At 41.7% G+C, this 24,956-nt stretch overlaps 1 protein-coding gene across 5 annotated transcripts; it reads right to left on the bottom strand.

Moving 5' to 3' along the window:
- Window positions 1-1,970: 1,970 nt before the first annotated feature.
- Window positions 1,971-24,151, bottom strand: DCK (deoxycytidine kinase). Of its 5 annotated transcripts, XR_016349513.1 has the most exons (9): window positions 23,823-24,151; window positions 18,340-18,455; window positions 14,057-14,250; window positions 13,010-13,157; window positions 10,141-10,256; window positions 9,078-9,177; window positions 4,421-6,976; window positions 3,914-4,041; window positions 1,971-3,059 (listed from the first exon to the last, which is right to left on the bottom strand). XR_016349513.1 is itself a non-coding variant. In XM_089778141.1 (7 exons), the coding sequence occupies exons 1-7, from the start codon at window positions 23,890-23,892 to the stop codon at window positions 6,950-6,952; spliced, it is 771 nt and encodes a 256-aa protein (XP_089634267.1). In that variant the 5' UTR covers window positions 23,893-24,151; the 3' UTR covers window positions 1,971-6,949. The 5 variants fall into 5 exon arrangements, 1 of the variants encoding a protein (XP_089634267.1); XR_016349512.1 differs by having other exon boundaries at window positions 3,914-6,976; XR_016349511.1 differs by having other exon boundaries at window positions 1,971-4,041.
- Window positions 24,152-24,956: the final 805 nt, after the last annotated feature.

The following is a 24,956-nucleotide window of genomic DNA, read 5'->3' as shown; positions in this document are numbered from 1 at the left end:
TGGTATATATGGTTGTGACTACTTTCTTCCACTATTTGATCTGAGGAAGTGGGTCTGGCCCACGAAAGCTCATCATCTAATAAACCATCTTGTTAGTCTTTAAAGTGCTACATTGTCCTGCATTTTGCTTCAACTACCCCAGACTAACACGGCTACATTTCTATCACTATTACTATTTTCAGTGCACTAGCTTGAGTTGGGCCACTGAACCTTTGTCTACCTGGGCTGAGAATTGCACTTTTGAGCTGTAGCATAAATAAAACCATAAAATTCTAACTGGGCTCTGAGAAAAAGTGAACAGGTCTGTTCTGATCTTAACAAGAACTACCTGGTCACAGTAGATTAGTGCTCTAGTTTCTGGAAGGTAGACTATTTGTCAGGCAATAACGGTGGCCAGAAAACTAGGATTATTTTGCAAGGCCTAGCATACCCGATACACTGTACCACACTAAACTCTACAGCAAAATTCAAATGGTTCAGCAACAAATGGGAATTGGAGAACAAGACATCTTCTCTGGGTACCCACAAAGCAACAAGCAGGCAGTTGGCAGCAAAGACAGCCAAGAAGGGATCTCTGCCTGGCTATGTTGGACCATCACAATACTTCATCTCAACGTTTAGATAGTAGTCTAGCTCATCCTCAGTGTGCGATTTATACCCATTTTGTGCACTCATTGAATGCCAAATTATAAGTAACAATTTTACGATTTCCACCCAACATGAAACTTAGTTTGTCACTGTGAGTTTGACGATGTTTCCACAGGACCCTTATTTATTTCAGGCCTGTATTTGGCCCACGGAGTGTACCATCAATTAACAGCATTCCTAATTGCTTACCTTTTGTCAACATACTGCCAGTATTAGTACTGCTTGTTGCCCACATTCAAGCTTGATGGTTCAGCACTAGAAGACCATTATCAGACACACTATGATTAGTATTGTCTATGCATTAAAATCCAGCCCCACAGCAGAACTAGCTGGGAGTTGCATAGATCTTCTGGTGTCAAAACCCACTAACTCAGCCTTTGATAGCTTCACATTTAATCCAACGGGGCTTTTTTTCTTTTTTGTTGGTTCACAAAAAATTTCCCTCATTCAGTAGAGTATTTATTAATCAGTTAATGCCTTTGCTCTGGCACAGCAAGGAAGTGACCTCTTTCATTGCTATGCTTTCCAAAGCCAGTCTCAGCTGAAATGCTAATGCTCCACTAGCAGCCAGCTCAGCAAGTAAGAACTGAGAGTAGAATGACCTCCTGTGGAAATTTCTGCACATAACTGTACATTTCGTTTCAGCTTTTCACCAGCAAGAAACTCCAGGGCAATTTTTTCCCTAGATTTTTATCCCAGTATTGTAATTCCTAGTAGCTATTATTTTCTGAAAGGACGTGGTCATGGAAATAACAGTTTCAAGGGGACTCTTTAATGAATGAATCTGGATATAAATAGGGTTTAACTGATGGATTTTAATCTGATTTAAAACAAATAAGTAATCTCTGCTGCATTTGGACATTTGCCATTTCTATGCAGGCACCAAACTGCTGCATTTAAGAACCCAAAAGCACGGCTTTCTTTTTACCTCTTAAAATATTTAGCAAAACACTTTAGATCTACAAAACAATACCTAAACATTAACCAACTAATCCTCTCACCATTGCTATGAGGTAGATCAATATCAATATTTTAAAGATTAAAAAAAAAAATGAGGCTCACAGAGACTTACACAAGGTCACATAGTGAGTCAGAAGCACAGCTGGGAAAAGAAGCCAGAAGTCCTGATTGCCAGCTGTGCTTTAACTACTTGACCATATTGTTTCTTCAAAGATCCTATTCATAATCTAGGCATGATTAGGAAAAGGTATATGGAGTAAGTCTGCATTTAACAACTGTAGTGTGCAGTTTTCTTCTGTTATTTTTAAAAGGCCTTAATTCTGTATGGAGGAAAAGAACAGAGCCAATTCATTCGTATGTAATCACTTTTTACATACAATTTATTATATCTGCTTAAACAAAGGGAGAATAAAGAAGAGTTATTCCATGTGCAATTTAAAAAAAGCAAACTCTATTCCCAAAGTGAATGTGCTGAATACAAGAAACTGCAATATACAATAGCTTAGTATTAATAAGAGAAGTCAAAACCCACATAATTAAAAATGTAACTATGGTGATCACCGTTAAAATAATGTAACATACATTTCTGAAATTATCTAAAATTATTTTGGACAGCAATTAAAATATTACCTATTAATATTGGAAACAGCACCCTACTTGAAAAAAGCAAACAAACAAATTCTATATGACAATTTTATTCTTAGGCCCTGTTGATGTATTAAATACTACATAAATCAACATCTCCATTCTGGGTCACTCTTTCAAGCAGTAGCTAAACAAACAAAACCATATAAAACACTCAAGAACTAACAGAAACCCTTGCAACAGTAGGTTCCATTTCAGAAGTTTCAAGTGATTCTAATCATGGCAAAGACGACAATATGGTGACCTATGAACCTACACTAAGTCCATGCCAGGAACAGGTTCAATAATGCAAAAGATTAATTTAAAAGTCAAACCATCAATAACTGACAAGCAGATCTTGATATAAATCTTACATTTTTTTAAAGCCATAACTGCCTAATTCCCATCGTTCCTTTTTGTCCTTCAGTATAATTTCATTGTGCAGTATGGTGCAACTGTTAGTTCCTTTCTGAGGTTTGTTTTGGAAGGAATGCATACCAGACTAGAGGAGCAAGCGTGAGCAACACTCAGAGTCAGTCAGGCTTTTACCCTCAGCTGTGACACTCAAGCTTAAAATTTACTTACAGTTTATTGGGGAAAAAATAAAACACTAGTTGATGAAGATGAAATTTTTAGAAACAGGAAACTAAAATTAGAGTCTGATATCTTACCTATTTTACCAAGTGCATTCAACTGCTCCCCATGAAATCAAGGAAGGTTATGAATAGTCAAAATATTTAATTATCAGTGTTCTTAGGTGGGTAAATATAATCTGAAAATCTTGGACTAGGGCTCCAGGACCAGCCTGCTTGAAATCCTTGAAAACACTAAAAGAAAAACACTTTCTGCAGTCTCTGAAAGCCAATATTTAATACACAGTCAATTTCCCCCCCCACCTTTAAGCAGTCAAGGCTTTTTTCACTTACTTCCCCAATTCCATTAACACATGGCTGTGACATAGACTGCTTTTTCCACCACGAAAGGGTATATTAATTCTATTGTTTAATATCTGTAACTAAAATTGACTCCATAGTCTCAACCAGAATCTACACCCTACTATACTATATAATTTACACTCACCTGAATACATGACCTCTGCCCTGAAAAGCATCACTTACATATACCTAATTTTTAAATATAAAAAAATCCAGCAGGGCTCCAATTGTCTAAGCTGACACCGAGGACTGAATGGAGACAGAGACTGAATCCTCCTTGCATTGAAGAGATTGTGCCTTAACTCTGACCTAGAGGGACCAACAGCACAGTGAAGGCAAATTTCATCTGCCGCTGTTCGTGCTACTTCTGTTCTATGTACTAATAAATTCAGCTTCCAGTGCTGTCCATAATTATTACCAAAGCCCTAAAACATTCTGTACATTCACAGCATTTAAAACTGTTCTTATAAGTTGCTAAAACTTTCTTTTTTGAATTCCTACATGGCTTGTGGTGATTTTGTATTTCATTCTGGAACTGGTTGCATACAATCTCACCCAGAATTCTGATATGTGATGTGTATGAAAAATATCAATTATAACTTGAACCTGTTCATGCCATGGAGAACGGGTATCAAAATAATTAAGTTCATGATTACACAAAAATATTAAATCTTGGCAGCTGAAACCTTGGTTAAAATAAATTACTAGTGTCTGGTGTAGATTTGGCAAGAAAATTTTCCCCATACCTGATGCAAGTTTGTTTAAATCTGAACTGAATCTTTTCCAAACTCTGACTCTGGCTTTAAATTAACTCAGTATCTGAAGCTAAGATCTTAGAATGTCTTTCCTTTTGCCTCTGCAGCCCTGGCCAAATCTGGAAAAAAATATATGGAATTAGTAATTCTATGGAGAAAAAGACCAGTCACTGCACTTTATGAAAATTGTCTTTGTGCCTCTATCAAAGCAGACACATTTTCCATTTGTGGGAAATCTGGACTCAGTAACACATTATTTAAAAAATATATTAGTGAATGTATACTGTTCAAGAACTTGGCATATATTTACCTCAGTAAATGGCTGTAAGAATATTACATATTGTCAACCTATGCATAACGGCTACAGGATACTGAAAGCCAACAAATTTAGTAAGTGCAACAAAGTTCTTCTTTCTACACATTTGTGTGTTTCAGTCTAAAGTTAGATTTTTACAACATTAGTCTAGTCACACAGTATGAGAGTCTCTCAAAACTGACCGGAAATGTCAACACCACTCCAACAAAAATCCTCCGACATTAGAACATTTGGATTCAAAAGCCAACTGTATCCTCCATATATGTATTTGAGTTTGTGTGCCTGTCTGAGTCTGTCCGTCCGCTCATCTGCTTGTCTGTTCAAGAACTCCTCCTAAATAGAGTTAAACACCACAAAATTTGGTATGCAGCTTCCTCTTATCCTAACTTAAAGCAAGGTCAGAGTTTCCCTTGTGCCTGGAATGAGATTATTTTCCATAACACAGAAAGGCAGGGGGCTGATCAACAGAAGTTATACTACAGAGTGAACACGGAGTAGAGTGAACATGGGACAGTTGTATAGTAGTACCCCAGGGGGGCAGCCGCACCACTAAGACAGTGGCCAGCTAGGGCCAGGACTCCTCATGTTGCTGGCCACTGGCCTAGGTAAGTGGCACCTCTTCCCAAACATCTACTCTCCCCCCCCCCATATCCCTCAGCCACAGTACTAGACTGGGATGGAGCCCTGGCAGCTAGCAGACCTGCCACCCCAGAGGAGTCCACCACAGGCTGGGACTGTGCCACTCCTGCTCCTGCCCCAGAGATGGGGGAGCTGGCAACTGCATCAGTGTCGTCACTGCCACAGGCAGCCCTAGTACATGTCCTATACCTCCAAGACCCCTGCCCTGATCCTCCTGCACTGAGTTTACCCTACCCCTTGCCCTGACTCCTGCATCCCCACACCACAAGCCCCCTGCCCTGAATGATGCTGGGTAAGCCTGCTAGTATAGGTTAAGTCTGCTAGTCTAGTTTTATATAATTTCAGAAACATGCATGTCAGTCTGTCCTTTTGTTCAAGAACTCCTACTAAACAGTAAGAGCTAAGACCACCAAATTTGGTATGCAGCTACTTCCTGTCAGGCCAGACTTGTGACAGGGTATTGAGACATGTAGAATTAGATTGTTTCGCATAAAATGAAAAGGGAGGGGTCTGGTAGGAGGGAGTTATACTGCAGAATGAACACGGGGCAGAAATAACCCCATTGGAGCAGCAGGGGGCAAAGGTGCAGAAAGGGACAGCTATTTATTGTACATTTCAGAGAGTTTATGTCTGCTTGTCTGTGTGTGTGTGTCTATCCACTTGCCAAGGGACATGCACTTCTCACCTGGCTGTGCCCACTGCAGTCGTAGCGGCTATGAACAAATGCTTCTCAACTGGCCCCAAGCTGCTGCATGGAAAAAGGGGTGGGGCTGCCCTCTCTTCACAGGGCAGCCTGCATACTGAGCCCCTCATCCCCATGCCCATCTTCATTGATTTAATGAAGAAAAACAAAAAACTGAGTTAAGGATCCAAGCAACACCACATAAGATGTAATTACTAGAAGATTTAAGAAAAAAATATTTAATGCAAAACATGACACAAAATACAATACATATTTTAAAACATATTTACTAAATGGTTGATGATGTTTACTGACTCTGAAAACAAAACAAAAAATCACGATTACTAACATCAGTGCATTAAAACAGTGGTTCCTCCACAAATTTCTCCCCTTTTGATTGCAGTTAACTAGACAAGAAATTAAAACAGAATGAGACTGCTAGGTAAGAACAATGCAACTCCCCTCACGACATTTAAAAGTCTATTCATATCACATTTAAAAACACAATTTAAAACCTAAAGACAGCTTACATAGCTTTACGGTCTCATTTCAGCATTCAACGAGGGGATGGTGACCTCTGCAGGAAGACTTACTGGCTACCAAAAAGAGATTCCTTAATTTCATATAGAAATGATCCAATATGAAAAGTTTAGAGCTGTATAAATTATTTTTTTAGGGAAAGTTATAAAACAAAAAAAGAACAAGTGCCAACAGATGGAAACTATTAAATACCCTACTTTACAAAATGGCAGACACAGAAGTTTGTTAAAGGATCATTGGGCTTTAACTATGTTTGGGTTTTGATCCAACTCATTCTGGGCAAAGTGCCACCAATCTACTGGAATTATTAAAACATGGTATTTTGTACTTTCATGTATAGGACTTTATGGTAAATTCATTCTCTCATCAGCAGAAAGAGTTTCCCCTTAATATCTTCTTTCCCTAACTGTGAAGAAACTGCTACATAAAGTACAACTTCCCTTGCAGACTCTCAAACTCCACTAAAAAAGTACAGACCAATTCTGATAAAAACCCCTACCTACATGGGAATTAAATAGATATAAGGGACAGAATAGGAAAAGTGTTTTATGGGACCCTATTTCTGATCAAAAACAGCAATAGGAATTAAGGGCTCCAGGGACTCTTTGTAATGTTGAGTAACTTGTTAAAATCTTCTACGTAACACTGAACAGGCCCAATGGTTTATGAAAATCATCACACGTACATTTTGTAAGACAAATATTGCCAAGTATGTTATGTTCCACGCAACTTGTTAAAGCAATACTGAACTTCTCTTCTTCAGACACTTTATAAGAAAGCTGAATTCGAATCCAAATTCGGATCTCTTGGATGTTTGGAACAGTTTGTTTCCATTTGCTCTTCAAAAGGATTATAAAGTGCTCAAAAATTCCTTGACCTGAAAAAACAGCACATATTTTGAATCAAATGAAGTGTATTTAGAAACAGATCTAGGAGAACTGACTTTTCACCTTTCCATTGCCTTATACTGTACTACAAGGTATAATTATTGGGTGAAATAAACATCTCACAGCTAATCATGCAATTTTGTGGCCAGAGTTGCAAGCCAAATTTCCTCAAGTTTAGCAGGCGCAGAACTAGGGATTGTAAGCAATTAGTGACTTCACTAGTCGCTTTTCTCCCCTTGCTGCCTCTATCAGAGAGAGGCAGCAAGTAGGGGAAGCAAGAGCCGGTGCTGTGCGGAGCTGATTTTTGGCTCACACCTGGTCACCCCTGCTGCACGTAAGCCTTTTAAATGTATTAAGAGCCCAGCAGCTCTTAATACATTTAAAAGGCAAAGCCACATCAGGGTTAGTTCACAGGACAGCGAGCTAACCCCACTGAGCTTCCCCCACTTATCAACTACTTGCTAGTCAATGGAAATTCCATTGATTAGTCTATTAGCTGATTAAATGCCATTTAACATCCCGATGCAGAACCAAAAGTAGCTTACACATTATACAGATATGGAATTCTCCTATGCTTTTAAAACAAGTGAAGTGTCCTAAAATGCAACAAAACTGTTTAAGATTACATCTAAAGTTGTTACAGAGGATGAGTGGTTTTAACAGGTATACAAGATCAGAAAATGTATATCCTTAATATATGAACACTAATGAGCTCTCTTGCAGCTATTTGAGAATCTTCTCTTCAGGATTAGAAATACAGTAGAGCCTCAGATTTATCAACACCAGAATTACAAATGACCAGTCAACCATATATTTCATTTGAACTGGAAGTACACAATCAAGTAGTAGCAGAGACATCCCACCCTTCCCAAAAAGCAGCAAATACAATACTATATTAAACATAGGCTACTTTTTAAAAAGGGGGAAGGGGCAACATTTTTCTTCTATAAAATTCCAAAGCTGTATTAAGTCAACATTTGGTTATAAACTTGACAGAACCATAATGTTTAGTTCAGATTTACAAACCTCCATTCTCGAGGTTTCATTAATCTGAGGTTCTATTATATACAAAAATAAATAAAAAATATCCCTAGCAAAAGCTTAGCACATTTTAACATGTATCCCCAATGGCTTAACTCTGTAGCGCCATATCAGTGCTATGCAGGAAATGGATTTCCCGCCCTGAACTGAAGAGGAAGCATATTCAACTCACTACAGCCAGGGTAGTGAGTGAATTTTAGGAGGCCTAATAATGTACCAAACTGACACCATCAGAAACTATGCAGGCTGTTTTAGCAGGTAAAATGAGAAACTAAGCCCTGGTCTACACTTTGCTGTGGATCGACACTAAAGCGATCAATCCACCAGCCGTCAATTATCGGGTCTGCTGTAGAAGTGATAAATCGATCAGAGAGCTCTTGCTGATACAGATACTTTACCAAGGCAAGAAGAGTATTGCTTTTCAGAGGTATTTTTGTCTGCTGCTTTTAATAAACTTTCTTGTAGTTGTGTATGACAAGAGTAGAATGACAGCAACATAAGATCAGTTTAATTGTTTAATGTTTAAGAAACATGCTTAATGTTTAAATGATGAAGTCTATCGTATTTTTAAATGCAGGGAGGAGACATTTTGCTTTGTAATTTTATTTTTAATTACAGTCTTTTAATGGGCTTGTATACTACCAGTGTCACAAATAAGAATCATGTGTTTTCCTTCTCCAAATGGTAAAGTCCACAGAGCCTACTGTCAATATGCTCTTTGGGTCAAAACTCAAACATATTAGTTACTGACTCAAAGTGGTGATAGCAGGGAATTGAATAGAGGAGTCCTTCATGTTGCTTAGAGGTGCATATATTTGTGCATGTATATGCACTCCCACACACGGGCAGTTACCAGTACGGTTCTCAAAATGTGCCTTTAAAAGTTTTAGGTTAAATATTGCACAGAAAAATTACGATGAGAGATGGTTCTGAAGTTACAGACTGACTGCTGTTACAAATTATATAGTTTTTTCCTTTAACATAAATGTGATCTTGTATTGAATGCATAAACTTTATATAGCAAAAAGTTGGTTTTTCTTTAAGTTTTACCTTTTCAATCATATCATCATACTTGTCTTTGTTGCCTTTGAAATCTTCATTAACATCCAGTGTTAAGATAGGTAGTTCTTCCAGGTATTCAAAATCCGTCCTATATAGAAACAGGAGTGTAGGAATAGAAAAAGGACAGAAATAATATTAATTGCACAGTAAAAATAAATTAAGTCTTCATCACAGGAATATTAATGAAAATCTCCCAGACTAGGAGAAATGCAGAACTTAACAAATCATAGCCTTCATTTTTAAATACAGAATCCTAGAGCTTGATTCCTTGGTTATGCTCCTAAATAAATAACCTGAGTTGTCCATGTGGAGAGTGACCGACCATCATCTTTAAGTGACTTCAATCATGTGCAGATGATATATCCCAGCTGAATGCTCTCAGATCCAACTGAGGTAAACAGGAGTTGAACCCAAAATTATGTTCAAAATAGGCATGTTAAATATCAGTTAACTGAATAGTCAATTAACCTCTGGCCCCGCTCCCAAGATGCCAAGCAGAACCTGGTCTGCTAGAGGAGCCAGTTTAAAAAACGGCTGCCCTTGCAGACTGCTGCCTGTTGCCCTGCGCTGCTGCCTCTGGTTGCCCAGAGGGTTGTCTGTGCTCCCAGTCCCAGCACGAGCTGGAACTGAGCCAGGCTGCATTCTTACATGGCTCCCAATGCACTTTAAACGCAGAGCCACAGCAGGGGTAGGTCCCCAAACCCAGCACAAACCGGGACTGAGCTGGGCTGCTGGCCAGAGCATTAAAAAGTTTGCTGGTGGGTGATGCATGTAGTCTATAGCATTAACTGATAAGCTTTTGCTTATCAGTTTATCAACTATGCTATTACATCCCTACTTCAAAACCCTGTGAGGAACCAAATAAGACATTTACAAATATTGTTATAAGAAACCCAAATGCATATGTTACTTGATGTTTTAAAAGCCACCAGGGCTTGAAGTTTCCAAGGACAAGTGAAGTCTTAATCAAAACCTTGTGAAAAAGAGAGAGACACTGACAAATGATTCCAGGAATACATTAGGCCCAAAAAAATGCAAACAAAAACCATACCGCAATGTTCTATGTTGAAGCCAGCTTTCATGTTTGTAGTGAAGCTTCTCCAGATATTCAACAGGAATTTCTTGTTCTTCATCTCTTCCACGCAAGTAAATCCTATTTAAGCATTTCTAAAAGCAGAAAGAGAAAAAGTGGACCAATTTACAACAATAGAATTAAAGATAAAAGTCTAATTTATTTTCAACACTCTTGAACTACCATTTAAACCAAATACCCTACACTCTTAACCTTTAAATTAGTGACTGAGTTTAGGAATACAGAAAGACTCCTCCAGATTTAGCTGATGGAGGCCAATGAGGAGGTGTTGGTTAACTGGCAAATCCAAAAGTTTCTCTTAGAGTGTGCAGGGGGTCAGACTAGATGATCATAATGGTCCCTTCTGACCTTAAAGTCTATGAGTCTATGAGTGTGTATCACAACCACATTTTGGATCACAACCACACTGTCCCCACTGAATGGAGTACAAAAAGTCAACAGCATAAACAACATAAAGTATATTATATTTTTAAGTTCTTCTGATTTTAATAATCTAAAGCAGTGGTCTCCAATCTTTTTATGCTCAAGATCACTTGTTAAAATTTAAGTCAATCCAGGATCTCAAACCCAAACGCCCTTATCCCACCTCCTTTCCCTGGAAATTAATATTAATGAACTAGGGCTGATGATAAAACGTGTCAAAATTATACCGAGAAAATTAAAAAAAAATTCAACAGGAGCAGCTAACGGAGTTTTGTGAGGGAGTTCTTCAAGTGACGGAGGAGCGATTACAGGACCCTTGGAGTAAGCGGTTATCTGTACATGTGTTTAGGGAGTACTTGATGGTAGCCAGAAAGATACTGTGTGCTGAGCTTGTGTGTATTTGTTTGTTGGTCCACATGCTGAGCTGTTTGTTTGAAGGACCATGCGCTGAGGCCAGAAGTTGGAAGCTGTGGGCTTCTTAACAAAGCTTTGAAACTTAACCTTATGTTTATTGGTAAAGCCTTAACCAGGGAGTGGGGCTATTAGGAAGGCCAAGGCTATAAAAAGTCCCCAGCTGACCCCAGGCTCCATGGCAGCTGCCCCTTTGAAATGCGAGGAGGCAGCATTTTAAAGGGGCAGCACACCCCACAGCTGATCCACCAATCAGCTGTGAGGCGGGCTGCCCCTTTAAAACACCACCTCTGAGTGATTCAAAGGGGCAGCCGTGGAGCCCAGGATCAGCTGGGGACTCCCCGGCTAATCCCGGGCTCCCTACAGCACTTCTCCAGACCCCGGGCTCCAAGGCTGCCCCTTTGAATCATGCAGAGGCGGCATTTAAAAGGGACAGCCCACTGCACAGCTGGCTTGCCTTGGGGTTTCAAAGGCTGTGCGGCGCTACCACTTTCAAGTACCTCTCCTCCCCTTTGCTGCCTCTCTCTCAAAAGTAATAGCAAAACGTTGCTTAAGTACATCAGAAGCAGGAAGACTGCAAAACAAACCAGTGGGGCCACTGGACAATCAAGATGCTAAAGGAGCACTCAAAAACGATAAAGTAATTGCAGAGAAACTAAATGAATTCTTTGCTTCGGTCTTCACGCCTGAGGATGTTACAGAGATTCCCAATCCTGAGTCATTCTTCTTAGGTGACAAATCTGAGGAATTGTCCCAGATTGAGGTGTAATTAGAGGAGGTTTTGGAACAAACTGATAAACTTAACAGTTACAAGTCACCGGGATCAGACGGCATTCACCCAAGAGTTCTGAAAAAACTCAATAGTTCCGCAATTTAACATTTAACTGTAGTTTGTAAACTATCTTTTAAATCAGCCTCTGTACCTAATGACTGGAAGATAGCTAATGTGACGCCAATATTTTAAAAGGGTTCTAGAGGTGATCCTGGCAATTACAGACCAGTAAGTCCAACATCAGTACTGGGCAAATTAGTTGAAACTATAGTTAAGAGTAGAATTGTCAGACACAGAGATGAACATAATTTGTTGGGGAAAGGTCAACACGATTTCTGTAAAGGGAAAATCATGCCTGGGCTCAACAAGCATGTAGACAAGAGGAATCCAGTGGATATAGCGTATTTCGATTTCCAGAAAGCCTTTGACAAGGTCCCTCACCAAAGGCTCTTAAGTAAAGTAAGTTGTCATGGGATAAGAGGGAAGGTCCTCTCATGGATTGTAACTCATGAGACGACAACTACAGGAAACAAAGGATAAGAATAAATGGTCAGTTTTCAGAATGGGGAGAGGAAACTAGCGGTGTCCCCCAAGAGTCTATACTGGGACCAAACCTATTTATAAACAATCTGGAGAAAGGGGTAAACAATAAGGTGGCAAAATTTGCAGATGATACTCAACTGCTCAAGATAGTTAAGACCAAAGCAGAAAGTGAAGAGCTTCAAAAAGATCTCACCAAACTAAGGGATTGGGCAACAAAAATGGTAAATGAAATTATGAAGTTTAATGTTGATAAATGCAAAGTAATGCACATTGGAAAAATAATCCCAACTAAACATACAAAATTATAGGGACTAATTTTAGCTATAACCACTCAAGAGAGAGATCTTGGAGTCACTGTGGATAGTTTAAAGATTCCAAAACAGACAGCTTGGGCTGAAGACGTGCTTGCAAACAAATGAGATTTCTCAAAAAACAAACAAACAGTAATTTAGAGATACCTTATACAGAGTATTAAGTGCAATGTGGCAAAAAAAGTTCTGAACTCATTTAAGCAAAGATTTATAGGTGAAGCTCACATTGGTCAATCTGATCGCACTCTCACTCTTGCTAAATTCATCAAGTTTTATTCCTCACCTCAGGAGTGGCTCTGAGATAAATAATTCCATCAATCTGATCGCACTCTCACTCTTGCTAAATTCATCAAGTTTTATTCCTCACCTCAGGAGTGGCTCTGAGATAAATAATTCCATCCAGTTGAAGGCTTTGACCAAACTGCTTATTCATCCATTCATGCCAATCTTGGTAAATAGTCCATTCAGTCTCATTCATGCAATCAGATTCATATAAATTCGATGCAAAAATATACCTAAAACCAAAAAGAATTATTAAATAATATGACTTACTTTTCCTCATTGTTCAAGTAACCAGTTCAATATGCTCTGTAATATCTAGGGAAAATGGATGAGCTACTTATGTAGCCTGGCAGATACGTAGACTGAAAGAAACAAAACAAAACTTCAAAAGTGGCCATGAAGTTTTGCTAAAACCTAATAATTTTGCTTCACTGGCTCGAGTCATATGACCTTATGGTAATTAACCATTTGCTCCCTTTTTTAGATGGCTATACTCTTGTCACTCATGTGGTCCTTTACTCCGTGCTATTTCAGTTGCAATTTCCCACAGACAGTCATGCATAGCTGGAACCTTCAGTTTTCAGACATAGGCTCTGCCATATTCACCACCTTCTGGAGACTGCAACAATCCACACAAACAATTTTGTGGCAGAGCATTTAAGCCAATACATGATTCTCCCACTGAAGCACCATGGTAGCTGGCTAAAACTGCAGACGTGGAGCTCAACAGTGAAGTTCAATCCCCTGCAGTCAGAGATTGAAAGGTAAGGAACTGAAAAACAAGCATACAGCAGCCCTCAAAATAAATAAAATAAAACAAAAAGGAACAAAGGTTTGTGAGAAATAGAAAATTTGCTTTTCTTTCTCCCTTCAGCCCTACCCTCCCTTTCTTAAGAAGAAAGAAAACTACATATAGTTAATGGAATTCAGCTAACAGAACACAGTTATTGTTTGAGTTGGTAAAATATCCTCACTGTACAATATGGAGAGAAAGTGAACAATTCACTGATAAGGTCAACTGACGAGAGCCAACCAGAAACCACTAACTCTGAAGTGTTTATGAAAGCTCATCTGTTTTCTAGTCATTACAAGGATTCTCCTACTCAGTCAAGTGTCCACAAATAAAACATACCTGTCACTATACACAGATCGCTCGAAGAAGACCACAGGGTTCTCCATCTCTTTAATTTTCCCATTAAGGCAGTTGAGCTGAGCCCGGATTCTGCTCAAGCAGGCGTAGGTCTGGAAAGTGTATGCCCACCGGTCTGGTTTCTCATACATCATCTGAAGCACATTCCCTCCACTTTTCTGTGATGTCGTCAGCTCCTATTTTTAACAAAGTAAGTCGCCCAATGATTATAGGTTCCAGCTTAGTTAAATTACCTCTAAAATGTCCAGAATTGTTTACCATGACAAAATGGTACAGTTTCCTTTTTCAGGCCTAGAATTGTTTCCACTTAATCTCCATTTATAAGCACAAGTAACATCTGCACAATACCTTAATTTCTCTCTGATGTGCAGAGGTGTTGGAACACCAGAAAATGCATTCTGCACTTCTCTAAAAACCTCTGCTGCACTGAGGCAGTGTGTGTGAGCACAATATAACCTGTTTTTATTTTGGAAAATACAGTTATCAACTGCGTAGCATCTTACCTTTATTCATCTGTGAGGGGAAGATTTCACACTAGAGTTTGTACTAGGATTGTAAGTCATATCCACCTCATGCACATTGCAAGGCATGAGACACCAAAAGTCAATTGCCTCAACCTTTGAGTTAAAATTCAGAAACCAATTATGTGTTTTGTCCAAATAGAGTTCTGTTCTTATTTTCGTCTTCAAGACTGTGGTAGCTGTGTTATTTCCAGGAAACGAGACAAATAAGGTGGGTGAAATAATACCTTTAATTCAACTAGCTTCTGTTGTGGAAAGAAACAACCTCTCGTCTACAGAGAGCTTTCCCAACGAATTTGGTCCAATATAAGATATTACTTCATCTGCATTTTCTGTTACTATAAGATTTTTGGAACATCTTACTCATTTGACAATATATTCCATAGTTTGAAAGCATGGTAAATTATTTCTTTTGAACAAATATTCCCAGGGCATGTTAGCTTCCCATCTTCAACCTTTGTCAGTTTCAAGAACTACTTTGTCTACAGTAGCCTTTTTTCTTTGTTGCTACTACTGATGGAGCTTCACAGGCTAATTTTCCGTTACCTCCGGTGAAATCCTAGTTGGCAACAATGATGGGGGGGGGGGGGGGGGGGAGGGAAGGAAGCCTATAGATATGCCTGACTATGGACATTTTCAGACCAAAGTGTTTAAAATGCTTAGTGGTCTCAGGAATTTGTTACTATTTACAATCTTTTAAATAAAATGAAGACTGTCGATACTAGAGGCGAATCCTATGCATGCAAGCATACATTTTGCTCTTACACAGCAGAGTTAAATTTAAAATTCAGCTGGATTAGCACGTGCCATCTGTTATAGTTCATTTGACAACAGCTGCAGACATGACATCTAAGCAGATGGCTATGTACACTCTAAACATGTCATACAAGGACAAGAATAGAATTCCTAAGACACAGAATTAGGTATCTTCCTCTCTTAGCTGAAGGAGTTATTTCATGATGACAATAAAATTAACAGCTGGAATGCCACTGCATGCAAATTCAGAAAACAGAAATGAACTGTGGGACTAAGTATGTTAAGGAAAGGATATCTGGCTAATCGTGTTGTCGATACAATTTTTATCGACTACACGACCAGTCAATAATGGAAGGCGCTATGCAGAGCCACAGCAGGGGTAGCTACGGGAGCCAGCAAAAACCGGGATTGAGCAATCCCAGTTCACGCTGGCTTCAGGACCATTGCGACTCTGCATTTTAAATGTATTAAGAGCCCAGCAGCAATTACTACATTTAAAATGCAGAGCTGCAGCATGGGTGGCCCCCAGAGCCTGCAGGAGGCTCCCAGAGTCTGCAGCTCTGCCTCCCCTGCCCACTCCGCTCCGCTCCCTGAACCATGGAGATGGTGCTAGAGGGAAACTGGCTTATCAGGTAGTCTACTACTCGAGTAGTCGCTTATATCCCTATGTGGGACAAAAGCACTGCATATTTTACAGCTTTTCTAGTAAAGATGACCTGACATCCAAACACAAAGCCATTTGTACAAACGAACGGATGCGGCAGCAGAAAGACTCAACCCATAGTTTGACAAAGTTTCAGTGTTTGGACTCCAAGGGAAAAAAGCAGGGTTTAGGGGCTTAAAGCACAGCATTTTGAATATAGAATATGAGGCTTTATTCTAGTCTCTGCTGTTATCTTAATATGTGACTTATGAAAAGGTTAAGTGACTTGCCAAGTCTCAGATCCCCTATGTGAAAAACAGATATACTACTTCCCTATCTCATGTGGATGTGAATGTTTGTAGAACGCTTTGATATCCTTGGAAGGCAGGCATTATATAAACACAAAGTATTGTAGCGTGTGCTCTCAGTGCCTGTTATAGTTAAGGTCATAATACAGCTTCCATTAAAACCTTGTGTTTTTATAAACTTAAACAGCTTTCCAAAACACATACATATTTTGGCCCAATACATTATGCTTATTATGTTCCTGAAGGCTCTATTTATGTGGAAATTTTGAACAAAATGCCTTAGCTGTTTGAGTAATAGGATGGAGCAGGAGGGCAGGGGGAAAACACATTTTTGGCATGTAACTAAAGATAAATTTTGTCTGGTCATAATCCTATGGGGAGGGGTGGGGAGAAATGTACAGGCAGAGTGAAAAGGAATGCCTTTCTTTTGTTTATTTTTTTTTAAAGTAGCTTTAACAAATATAACTGAAAATGGTCTTCATAATGTGAAGAAACAGAAAAAAAAAATCTTACTAATGATAATAATTACTATTTTGCATTTCTATAATGGCTTACCTCTAGGACTTTTACAAAATGAGAACACCAATAATTTGCATACACACATAGAAACTGAGGAGTAGAACCGTACCCAAGTTCACACAACAGGTTGGGAACAGAAGTCAGACGTGATTCCCATGCCTGTATTACAACTACTAGATTACATTGTTCCCATCTGTCTTAAGGTGAGCATATAAACATACTTAATGTGCATGTATGTTCACTTGTTATTTCGATTATCATTGACAAATGTGTGTCATGGATAGTCTAGGCATACTCAGTTCTGCCTCAACACAGGAGGATGGAATAGTGACTTCCTGAGATTCCTTCCAGGCTATATTTCTGTTGTAAAAGAAAAATATCTGCTTCTGTTACACAATTAAGCAATATTCACTTTTCCTTTTAATAAAACTATAGCGAGATAGTTGGCATTTCAGTTTGTAAATCAGGCCACAGTGATATTCTCAGCACCTGCCAAGGGCCACAACTTAAGTATGGTTGCATGTACATGCAAACATATATGCAAATAGCTTCTTTCACACTGATGAGCATGAATACAAAGCACTTCCCACAATGCCCCGGTGCTCCCAGCACCTCCTTCCTGGGGGCTAGAAACGCAGAAGCAGAAGCAGTCCAGTACTAGGGAGGGATAGGGCCACTGCGTGGCAGCCCAGCTCCCCCCAGCCACCAGGGAGGGAGAGGGCCTCTGCATGGCAGCTTGGCTTTTCCCAGCTGCTGGGGAGGGTCATGCTGGGGCTGCAGCCCAGCACCCCCAGCTCTCCATATGGCCCAGAAAGATAGAGCTGGGAGTGGGAATGGCCTCAGGCAAAAGGGGCAGGACCTCGGGTGGAAGGGGTAGAGCTGGGTCTTGCCTTCCCCAGCTGGGCTTTCACCATGGGGTCATAGATCTAGAATTAGAACGTAAAAATCAACATCAGGATAGATAAATAATTTAGTCAATAGTTCACGTTCTATTGCCAAAGATTTCAGAAGATTTCACAGAAATAGCTCAGATTTGGTAACATATCTTTTCAATACTACTCCCTTGCCACAAATATTAGGTGCATTAAGTGGGAGAGATTATGAAAGCAAGGAATGACATTTTTCTGTTATTTGTGCTAATAAGGTATAAATTATGTTTACTCTGCAACATATTTATAAGTCTAGACAACCAGAAGGATCACTCCACTCCCCATACCTACTCTGTTTTAAACATGCGTAAGTGTAAACACACATTCCATCTGAGCATCACAGGACTGCTTAATAAGGGTCAAAACCTACACAGGTGAAGGAAAGTCAAAGGAATATAGTGAAATTTGATGAAATTGTTACTATTACATGTACACACACACACACACACACACACAGATGGTATTTTTATTACTGTTTTGTTAGATTAGTAGAGGCCTTTATCCGCCAAGAAGCAGTTTCTCCTTGCTCAATAATGTGCAAATAATATGAAATACTCATCTCAGTCAAAGTCAAAGGCTATCATCATACCTCATAATCCTCTTGGCAGCTCTGAACATTGCACCATCTTTCTACGGGCTCAGGAACAACTTCCCATTCTTGGCTAGCTTGTTTCAGAATATTCACAAACGTTGATTTTCCTGCAGCTGTTAGAAAAGATCACAATATGTCTTTCAGAAAGTAATGAATACTATTAATTGTTAGCCACTAGAAGTCTATTTTTCTGATTCTATACAACCTCCACTTCCCATACAGCACTGGAAGGATCTCACTAGCAGTGTTACCTATAAGCTGTGTGCTTGTGCAGCCACTCAGGAGAGGTTCAAATGCCACCTATCTGGCAGCAAAGCGCTCACAGCTAGTTTTTTGTTACTACTGGTGGTGCACATTAGCACATGCTTTGGTGCACAACATTTATTCTGCACAAGGATGGAAAATATCCACAAATGGATAGACGAGATTAGAGGGAACATTGCTCCCCAGTAGGGATGTAAAGTACCGTTTAATTACTCAACTGGTTAAATATTAAGTTTATCCAGTTAACTGTTTACACAGGGGTGGACAGGAAGTGTTGCCCCACCCTGCAGGCCTGGTGGCTCCCATCTCACAGCAAGCTGGGAGTCAGCTGCCTTGTATGGGGGCAGAGGGGAGGGAAGGGGAGAGGATATGGATTAAGGCTGCTACTGCTTGCGACTGCTTCCAGACCCTCCTCACTCCCGCATGAGGCTGCCACCTCCCAGCTCGCACAGGCTGGAACAACCTTCCACCCACAGTGGGCCATGGGCTGCTCCCAGGTAATGGCTAACTATTACCTGATGAGCATCACCCTTTACCTGGTAATCATTCACATTTCTACTCCCCAATATGTTCTCTTCCTGCAATATTACAGCATCAATTAGGTGTGGGGAAAAAAGAACACCATGATGGATATCCAACAAATCTTTTTTCCCCTTTCTCTGTAACAACCATCAAAGTCTATAATATTTTCGGTAAATTCTAATTTACCAAAAAATAAACTGACCCTCACCTTGTATGCAGACTATATTCTACAGCAGAGTAGCAGAAGCATGCTAGGACATATTAAAGAGGGAAGCTAATGATTGTGGAGTAGTCAATTAGGAGAAAAATAATGGGAAAAAGTTGAATTTAAAAACATACATTATATTAATCACCTGAAATTAAATGTAATACTTTATGCCACACAATTACTATTAACTTTAATTATTCTGGAAAAATCCACACTTGCTAAGCATAGACAATAGTTTAAAAAAAATGTCAAAAAATAATCTGTGTCATTTTTCTATAAAGCTTTAAAAATCTCTTGCTGTTGTTCAAACTTCTGCCCACCTAACACATATATGCACAGATAATTAAAGAATGGATGAACATTAAAATTTAGTACACGAATTATCCTCACTAAGCAAGTCTAAAAAAGCTGCACATTGAGTTATTAATGAATTAAAACTGGCAACTGTGCACACACTGTAGAAAATTTGAAGTCTATGTACTTATATTTATGAATTAAATGCTAAGCAAGTTTTTCTAAGTGTCAATGTAATGTAAGCTATGAGCAGCTTTTAATCTTATACAAACTTTAAACTTCTCTTGTTTCTGATTTATTTAAATTGTATAACACTAATTTTATACTTTTTTGTGCATTTGTCAGAGTGACAGTGTTTTTTATCAATATACCCTGGTGCCTTAAGATGCTTGAATCTTGTTTTCACTAAGGGAAAAAAATGCAAAGCAAAGGCTCCCTCTAGAGTTTACTTCCAGAAGCTAATATGGGTTAAGAAACTACAACAGAAGCGTTTTCATTATTTTATCATGGGTTAAAATACTCTTTTCCCTAGTAAAGACAATCCTAGTCCATGCTAGTATTCTAGGTCAAATGACATTTATGCACCACTGACACAACCTACTTCATCTTCTGGTGAGGCTACATCTGGAGTAGTGTCCCCCATTCTGGACCCCCCGCTATAGAAAGGATGTGGATGCATTGGAGAGGGGGCTGAACTTGATGACCTCCTGAGGTCTCTTCCAGCTCTGATTCTTCTTTAGTTACTTTTTAAAAAGTAAAATTTAATTTCTTGGTATATCACCTAATTTTTCTTCTAACATATCTTTAGACAAGAAAGCATTGAATTAAGAAATGTAAAGGCAACTAGTGATCTCCCCAGTAAAGTTACAAAGGCACCATCATTGGGTTATTTGCCCCCTCACAGTTACAAAACCAAGGGTTTAGTCTGCCACAAATCAAGAGAATGAAGTGTTAAAAAAAGTATATTAAAATGAGAAAAAATAAGGCTAATAAGAACTAGCAGAGCAATAAATCAGTGAAATATTAGGAACTAGGCATGTAAGCGAGTTGTCGAGTAGACTACTCAACTACTTGCATCCTCCCCCTCCTCTCTCCACCTTGCCGCTCTCTGCTGGTACCCCCCTGCGGATAGGGCAACTGAACCTGGCATGAGCTGGGACTGAGCACCTTCCCTATCAACTAATCATGTAGCTGATACTAATGTGTATTGACTACACAATTAGCCAATTTCCCACCTTTCAATATCAGTACTAGAAGCCATGGGAAATGACGACCTCAATTTCTACTAAAGATGTAACAGTGTAGTCAACTGATTAAATGATAAGCGAAAGCTTATAGGTTAATGCTATAGATTACACGCATTTCCCTCCCCTCCCCACCAGTAATTTTTTAGCAGGCTGTCTAGCAGCTCACCTCAGTCCCAATTTGTGATGGATCCGGGATCTACCCCTGCTGCAGCTCTGTATTTACAATGTATTAGGAGCTAGGTGGACAGGCAGCCTGGCTCAGGTCCAGGCTGCAACAGACCCAGGAGCTTACAACACTTCCTCGCCCCGGACAGGGGCTGATACACAGGAAGCAGCATGGGGTGGCATCAGAGACAGCAGTGCAGTGGGGGGGAAAATCACCTTAACCCTAACCCACAAGGGGAGATTGTTTTTAAACTGGATTCCCTCACAGACCAACTCCCTCCTGGCACCCTGCGCTGCTGCCTCTGATACAATAGAATAGTCAACTAATAGATAAGAATTCATGAGGTTAATTGACTATTCAATTAAATGGTATTTAACATCCCTAATTCCTCTTAGAGATTTAAAAGGCTAACTGGTTACCTGGGTAAGCAGTAGCCTTATCTACATGCTGACCCAGTAACTGCTTAATTGGCAGCCCAGCCTGAGTGGTGCAGGAGAAGGAATTGCTTATCCATGGCAGGTTGATGGGCAGGAGCTCAACAGTGGAAGCCCCTGCTGGAGAAGCCTAGACTGCAGGATCCCAGCTCTCTGTGGTAAATTGGTTAAACTTATTGTTTAACAGGTTAACTTTTTAAACAGGTATTTACATCCTTAATTCCTATATGCAGCTCTGAGGTCAAAAAGCTCATCTTGTCACTGAGTAACCAGAGGCACACCCCAGCCTTCAGATCAAGTTAAACTCGTTTCTTTTCATTAGCATACAGTTCAGTCCATGGAAAATCCTGATGCACAAAAAGGGTAAGGAAACATTGGAAAGGGAGATACCAATGATCATTATTTATCAGGATTAAAAAGAAACTAAAGGGATTTGATCTACTCACATCTTCCATAAACACATCTGATGCCCCATCTCAATCAAACACAAATCTGGCAAGAATACAGGTTGAATCTCTCTAGTCCATCACTCTCTGGTCAGGCAACATCTGTGGTCCACCATGTTTTTGGTTAGCCAGATGTCCACTTATCATGTGTGTGACCAAGTTTCCCCAGTCTTATAAAGTTTGTTTACAACCACCAAACCCGGCTCTCAGTGTTTTGTGCTGTTATTTAACTCTAACTTACCCCTAAATGTCTTCTGAGAGCCCACTAATTAGTGGAAGGGTTGGTAATATTGCTTAACAATACTGACCTCCCTGGTCTGGCAAATTCACTGGTTTGGCACCCGTCATATCGAGGGCACCGAACGAGAGAGGTTCAACCTGTACTACAATAAGGAATAAATCTGTTCATAGAATAATAGAGCTGGAAAAGACCTCAGAAGGTCATCAAGTCCAGCCCCCTGCTCTAGACAGGGCCAATCCCAACTAAATCAACCCGGCCAGGGCTTTGTCAAGCCGAGACTTAAGCACCTTTAGGGATGGAGACTCCACTACTTCCCTAGGTAACCCATTCCAGTGCTTCACTACCCTCCCAGGGAAATACTTTTTCCTAATATACAACCTGGACCTCTCCCACCGTAACTTGAGACCATTGCTCCTTGTTCTGCCATCCGTTACTACTGAGAACAGCCTCTCTCCAGCCTCTTTGGAACCTCCCTTCAGGAAGTTGAAGGCTGCTATTAAATCCCCCCTCACTCTTCGCTTCTGCAGACTAAACAGACCCAACTCCCTCAGCCTCTCCTCACAGGTCATATGCTCCAGCCCTCTAATCATTTCGGTTGTCCTCCGCTGTACCCTCTCCAATGCGTCCACATCCTTTTTGCAGTGGGGGGGCCCAGAACTGGACACAATACTCCAGATGTGGCCTCACCTGAGCCGAATAAAGGGGAATAATGACATCTCTGGATCTGCTGGCAATGCTCCTCTTAATGCAACCTAATATGCCATTAGCCTTCTTGGCTACAAGGGCACACTGTTGACTCATATCCAGCTTCTCATCCACTGTAACCCCCAGGTCCTTTTCTGCAGAACTGCTACTTAGCCAGTCGGTCCCCAGCCTGTAACTATGCTTGGGATTCTTCCGTCCCAAGTGCAGGACTTTGCACCTGTCCTTGTTGAACCTCATCAGATTTCTTGTGGCCCAATCAAACCAGGCACTTCAGTACAGCAAAAGGCCCCGTTTTCAATGTGGCAATCCAGCACTGGTACCATGATTAGCAGCAACTCTTTCAGATTACACCCTGCTTGTTATCTGGTAATGACGCTTCCTAACCCCAGGGCTTACCTAAGCAGGGAAACTGACGAGGCCGGGAGGAGCGCTCTGCAACCGGCTCTGCAGCGTGTCTCTTTCACCCGCAGAAGTTGGGCCAATTAAAATATCCCCCCGCCCCCTCCTGTCCCTCTAAAAACCCCGGCACCGACAGTGCGACGCCACCGCAAAGGAGCTAGCGCGCCCCTCCCCCAATCCAGAACAGAGCGTTTACACGGGGAGCGGGTCCCGCCTTGGCCCCCACCGCAGCGCGGGGCTGTCCCGGGGGCGAAGCGAGCGTACACGGAGGCCGCTTGGCTCACACCCGGGCGAAGAACCCGCGGCAGCCTCCCGCCCGTACCGGCCGACCCGGCGCGGTTGGCGCCAGCGCGCGGAGCGGGAAGCGGCTGCCAAGGGGGCGGCCGGAAGCCGCGTCACCGGGAGAACCACCCCGCCGGTAACCGCACCCGGCTTCGCTCCCGGGAGGCAGGGGAGCCCCGGGATGGGCCAGGGCCCGGCGCTTCCCGCCAAGCCTCAGGGGAGGACAGCGCAGGCCCCCGGCGGGGAGGGAGGGGGAAGCGGCGGGGCCTCACCGATGTTGCCCTCTATGGCGATTTTCTTGATGCTGCCGTGGGCCCGGCCGCGCTTGGGCGGGGTAGCCATGGAGACGCTGCCGTTGCAGTTACCGTTGCACGCGCGAGCCGGGCGCCCCAGTGGTGCGTTCTGAGCGGACACACGCGCGCGCTTGCTTCGCTTGCTGCCGCGTTCGAATTTGGCGCGCGGGGCTCGGGGGAGGCGACATCGAGTGCGGTGACGTCACCAGCGCGCCTCTTCGCTCCTCCCTCTTCTCCCTGCGGGGACAATGCCGCGGTGGAACGTACGGATGGCCGTAAGGGCCAACAACTGTCAGCGAGTGGGGAAGAAGAAAAAAAAAACCAAACAAAGCAAAACCAATCGATTCCGAGCGAGTGAGGGAAGGCAGCGGCTGAGCGCCGAGCGCATCGCTGGGGCAGCCTGGGCGCTCCAGGGGCAGGGTGGCCCACGCTAATGGAAAGCTGCAAGTGCAGCATTTCCACTGCATGGCCGCCACCCTCCCCGCAGAGACCACGTGTATCGATTCAATACAAGCTCTTGGTTGCCTGCTCATTTAGGCCCATCTGTCACTAGCAGAGGTTGGGCCAATGACAATGTGTCCTCCTCCACCTTGTTGCTCTCAAACCCTGGAGCAGGGATGCTGGAGAGCGTGTAATCAAATAGTCCTGTGACCGCATCACATTTTAACAGCTCCACGACTATTGGATAGTTCCCAGGGGCGGTGCAGCAGCCAGCGCACTCCCAGCCCCACTCCTAGGGAGGCCCGAGGGTTCCCAGATGGTTTCAACAAAAATACCGGACACACTTGATCTCCAATGGGAGGGGAGGTCAAACTGGACAGGGGGAGCAGGGCTGGTGGGGGAGTTCGGGGCGGGGAGCAGAGCTGGCTGAGAAGGGAGTGGGAGGGAACCGGCTTGCCTGGGTGCATGCAGCTCCTGGGGCACTGTCTGTCCTACACACGGTCCAGGCAGGGCGCACGGGTGAATCCGGCCCTAGGGATTCCATCCCACCCCAGCCCCGCCTCCCCCTACTGTGTAGTTGCGTACTGCCTGGCTAGTAGTCACGCTCATGCAGCGTGAGCGTGTCTACCAGCCAGACAGTACGCAACTATGTACTGATATTTATGATAATCA

This window comes from Pelodiscus sinensis, chromosome 4 (assembly GCF_052426305.1).
Source record: "Pelodiscus sinensis isolate ZL-2025 chromosome 4, ASM5242630v1, whole genome shotgun sequence".
Lineage (NCBI taxonomy): Eukaryota > Metazoa > Chordata > Testudines > Trionychidae > Pelodiscus > Pelodiscus sinensis.
Note: the sequence above shows the minus strand (reverse complement) of the source record. Positions and strands in the feature narration are given on the sequence as shown.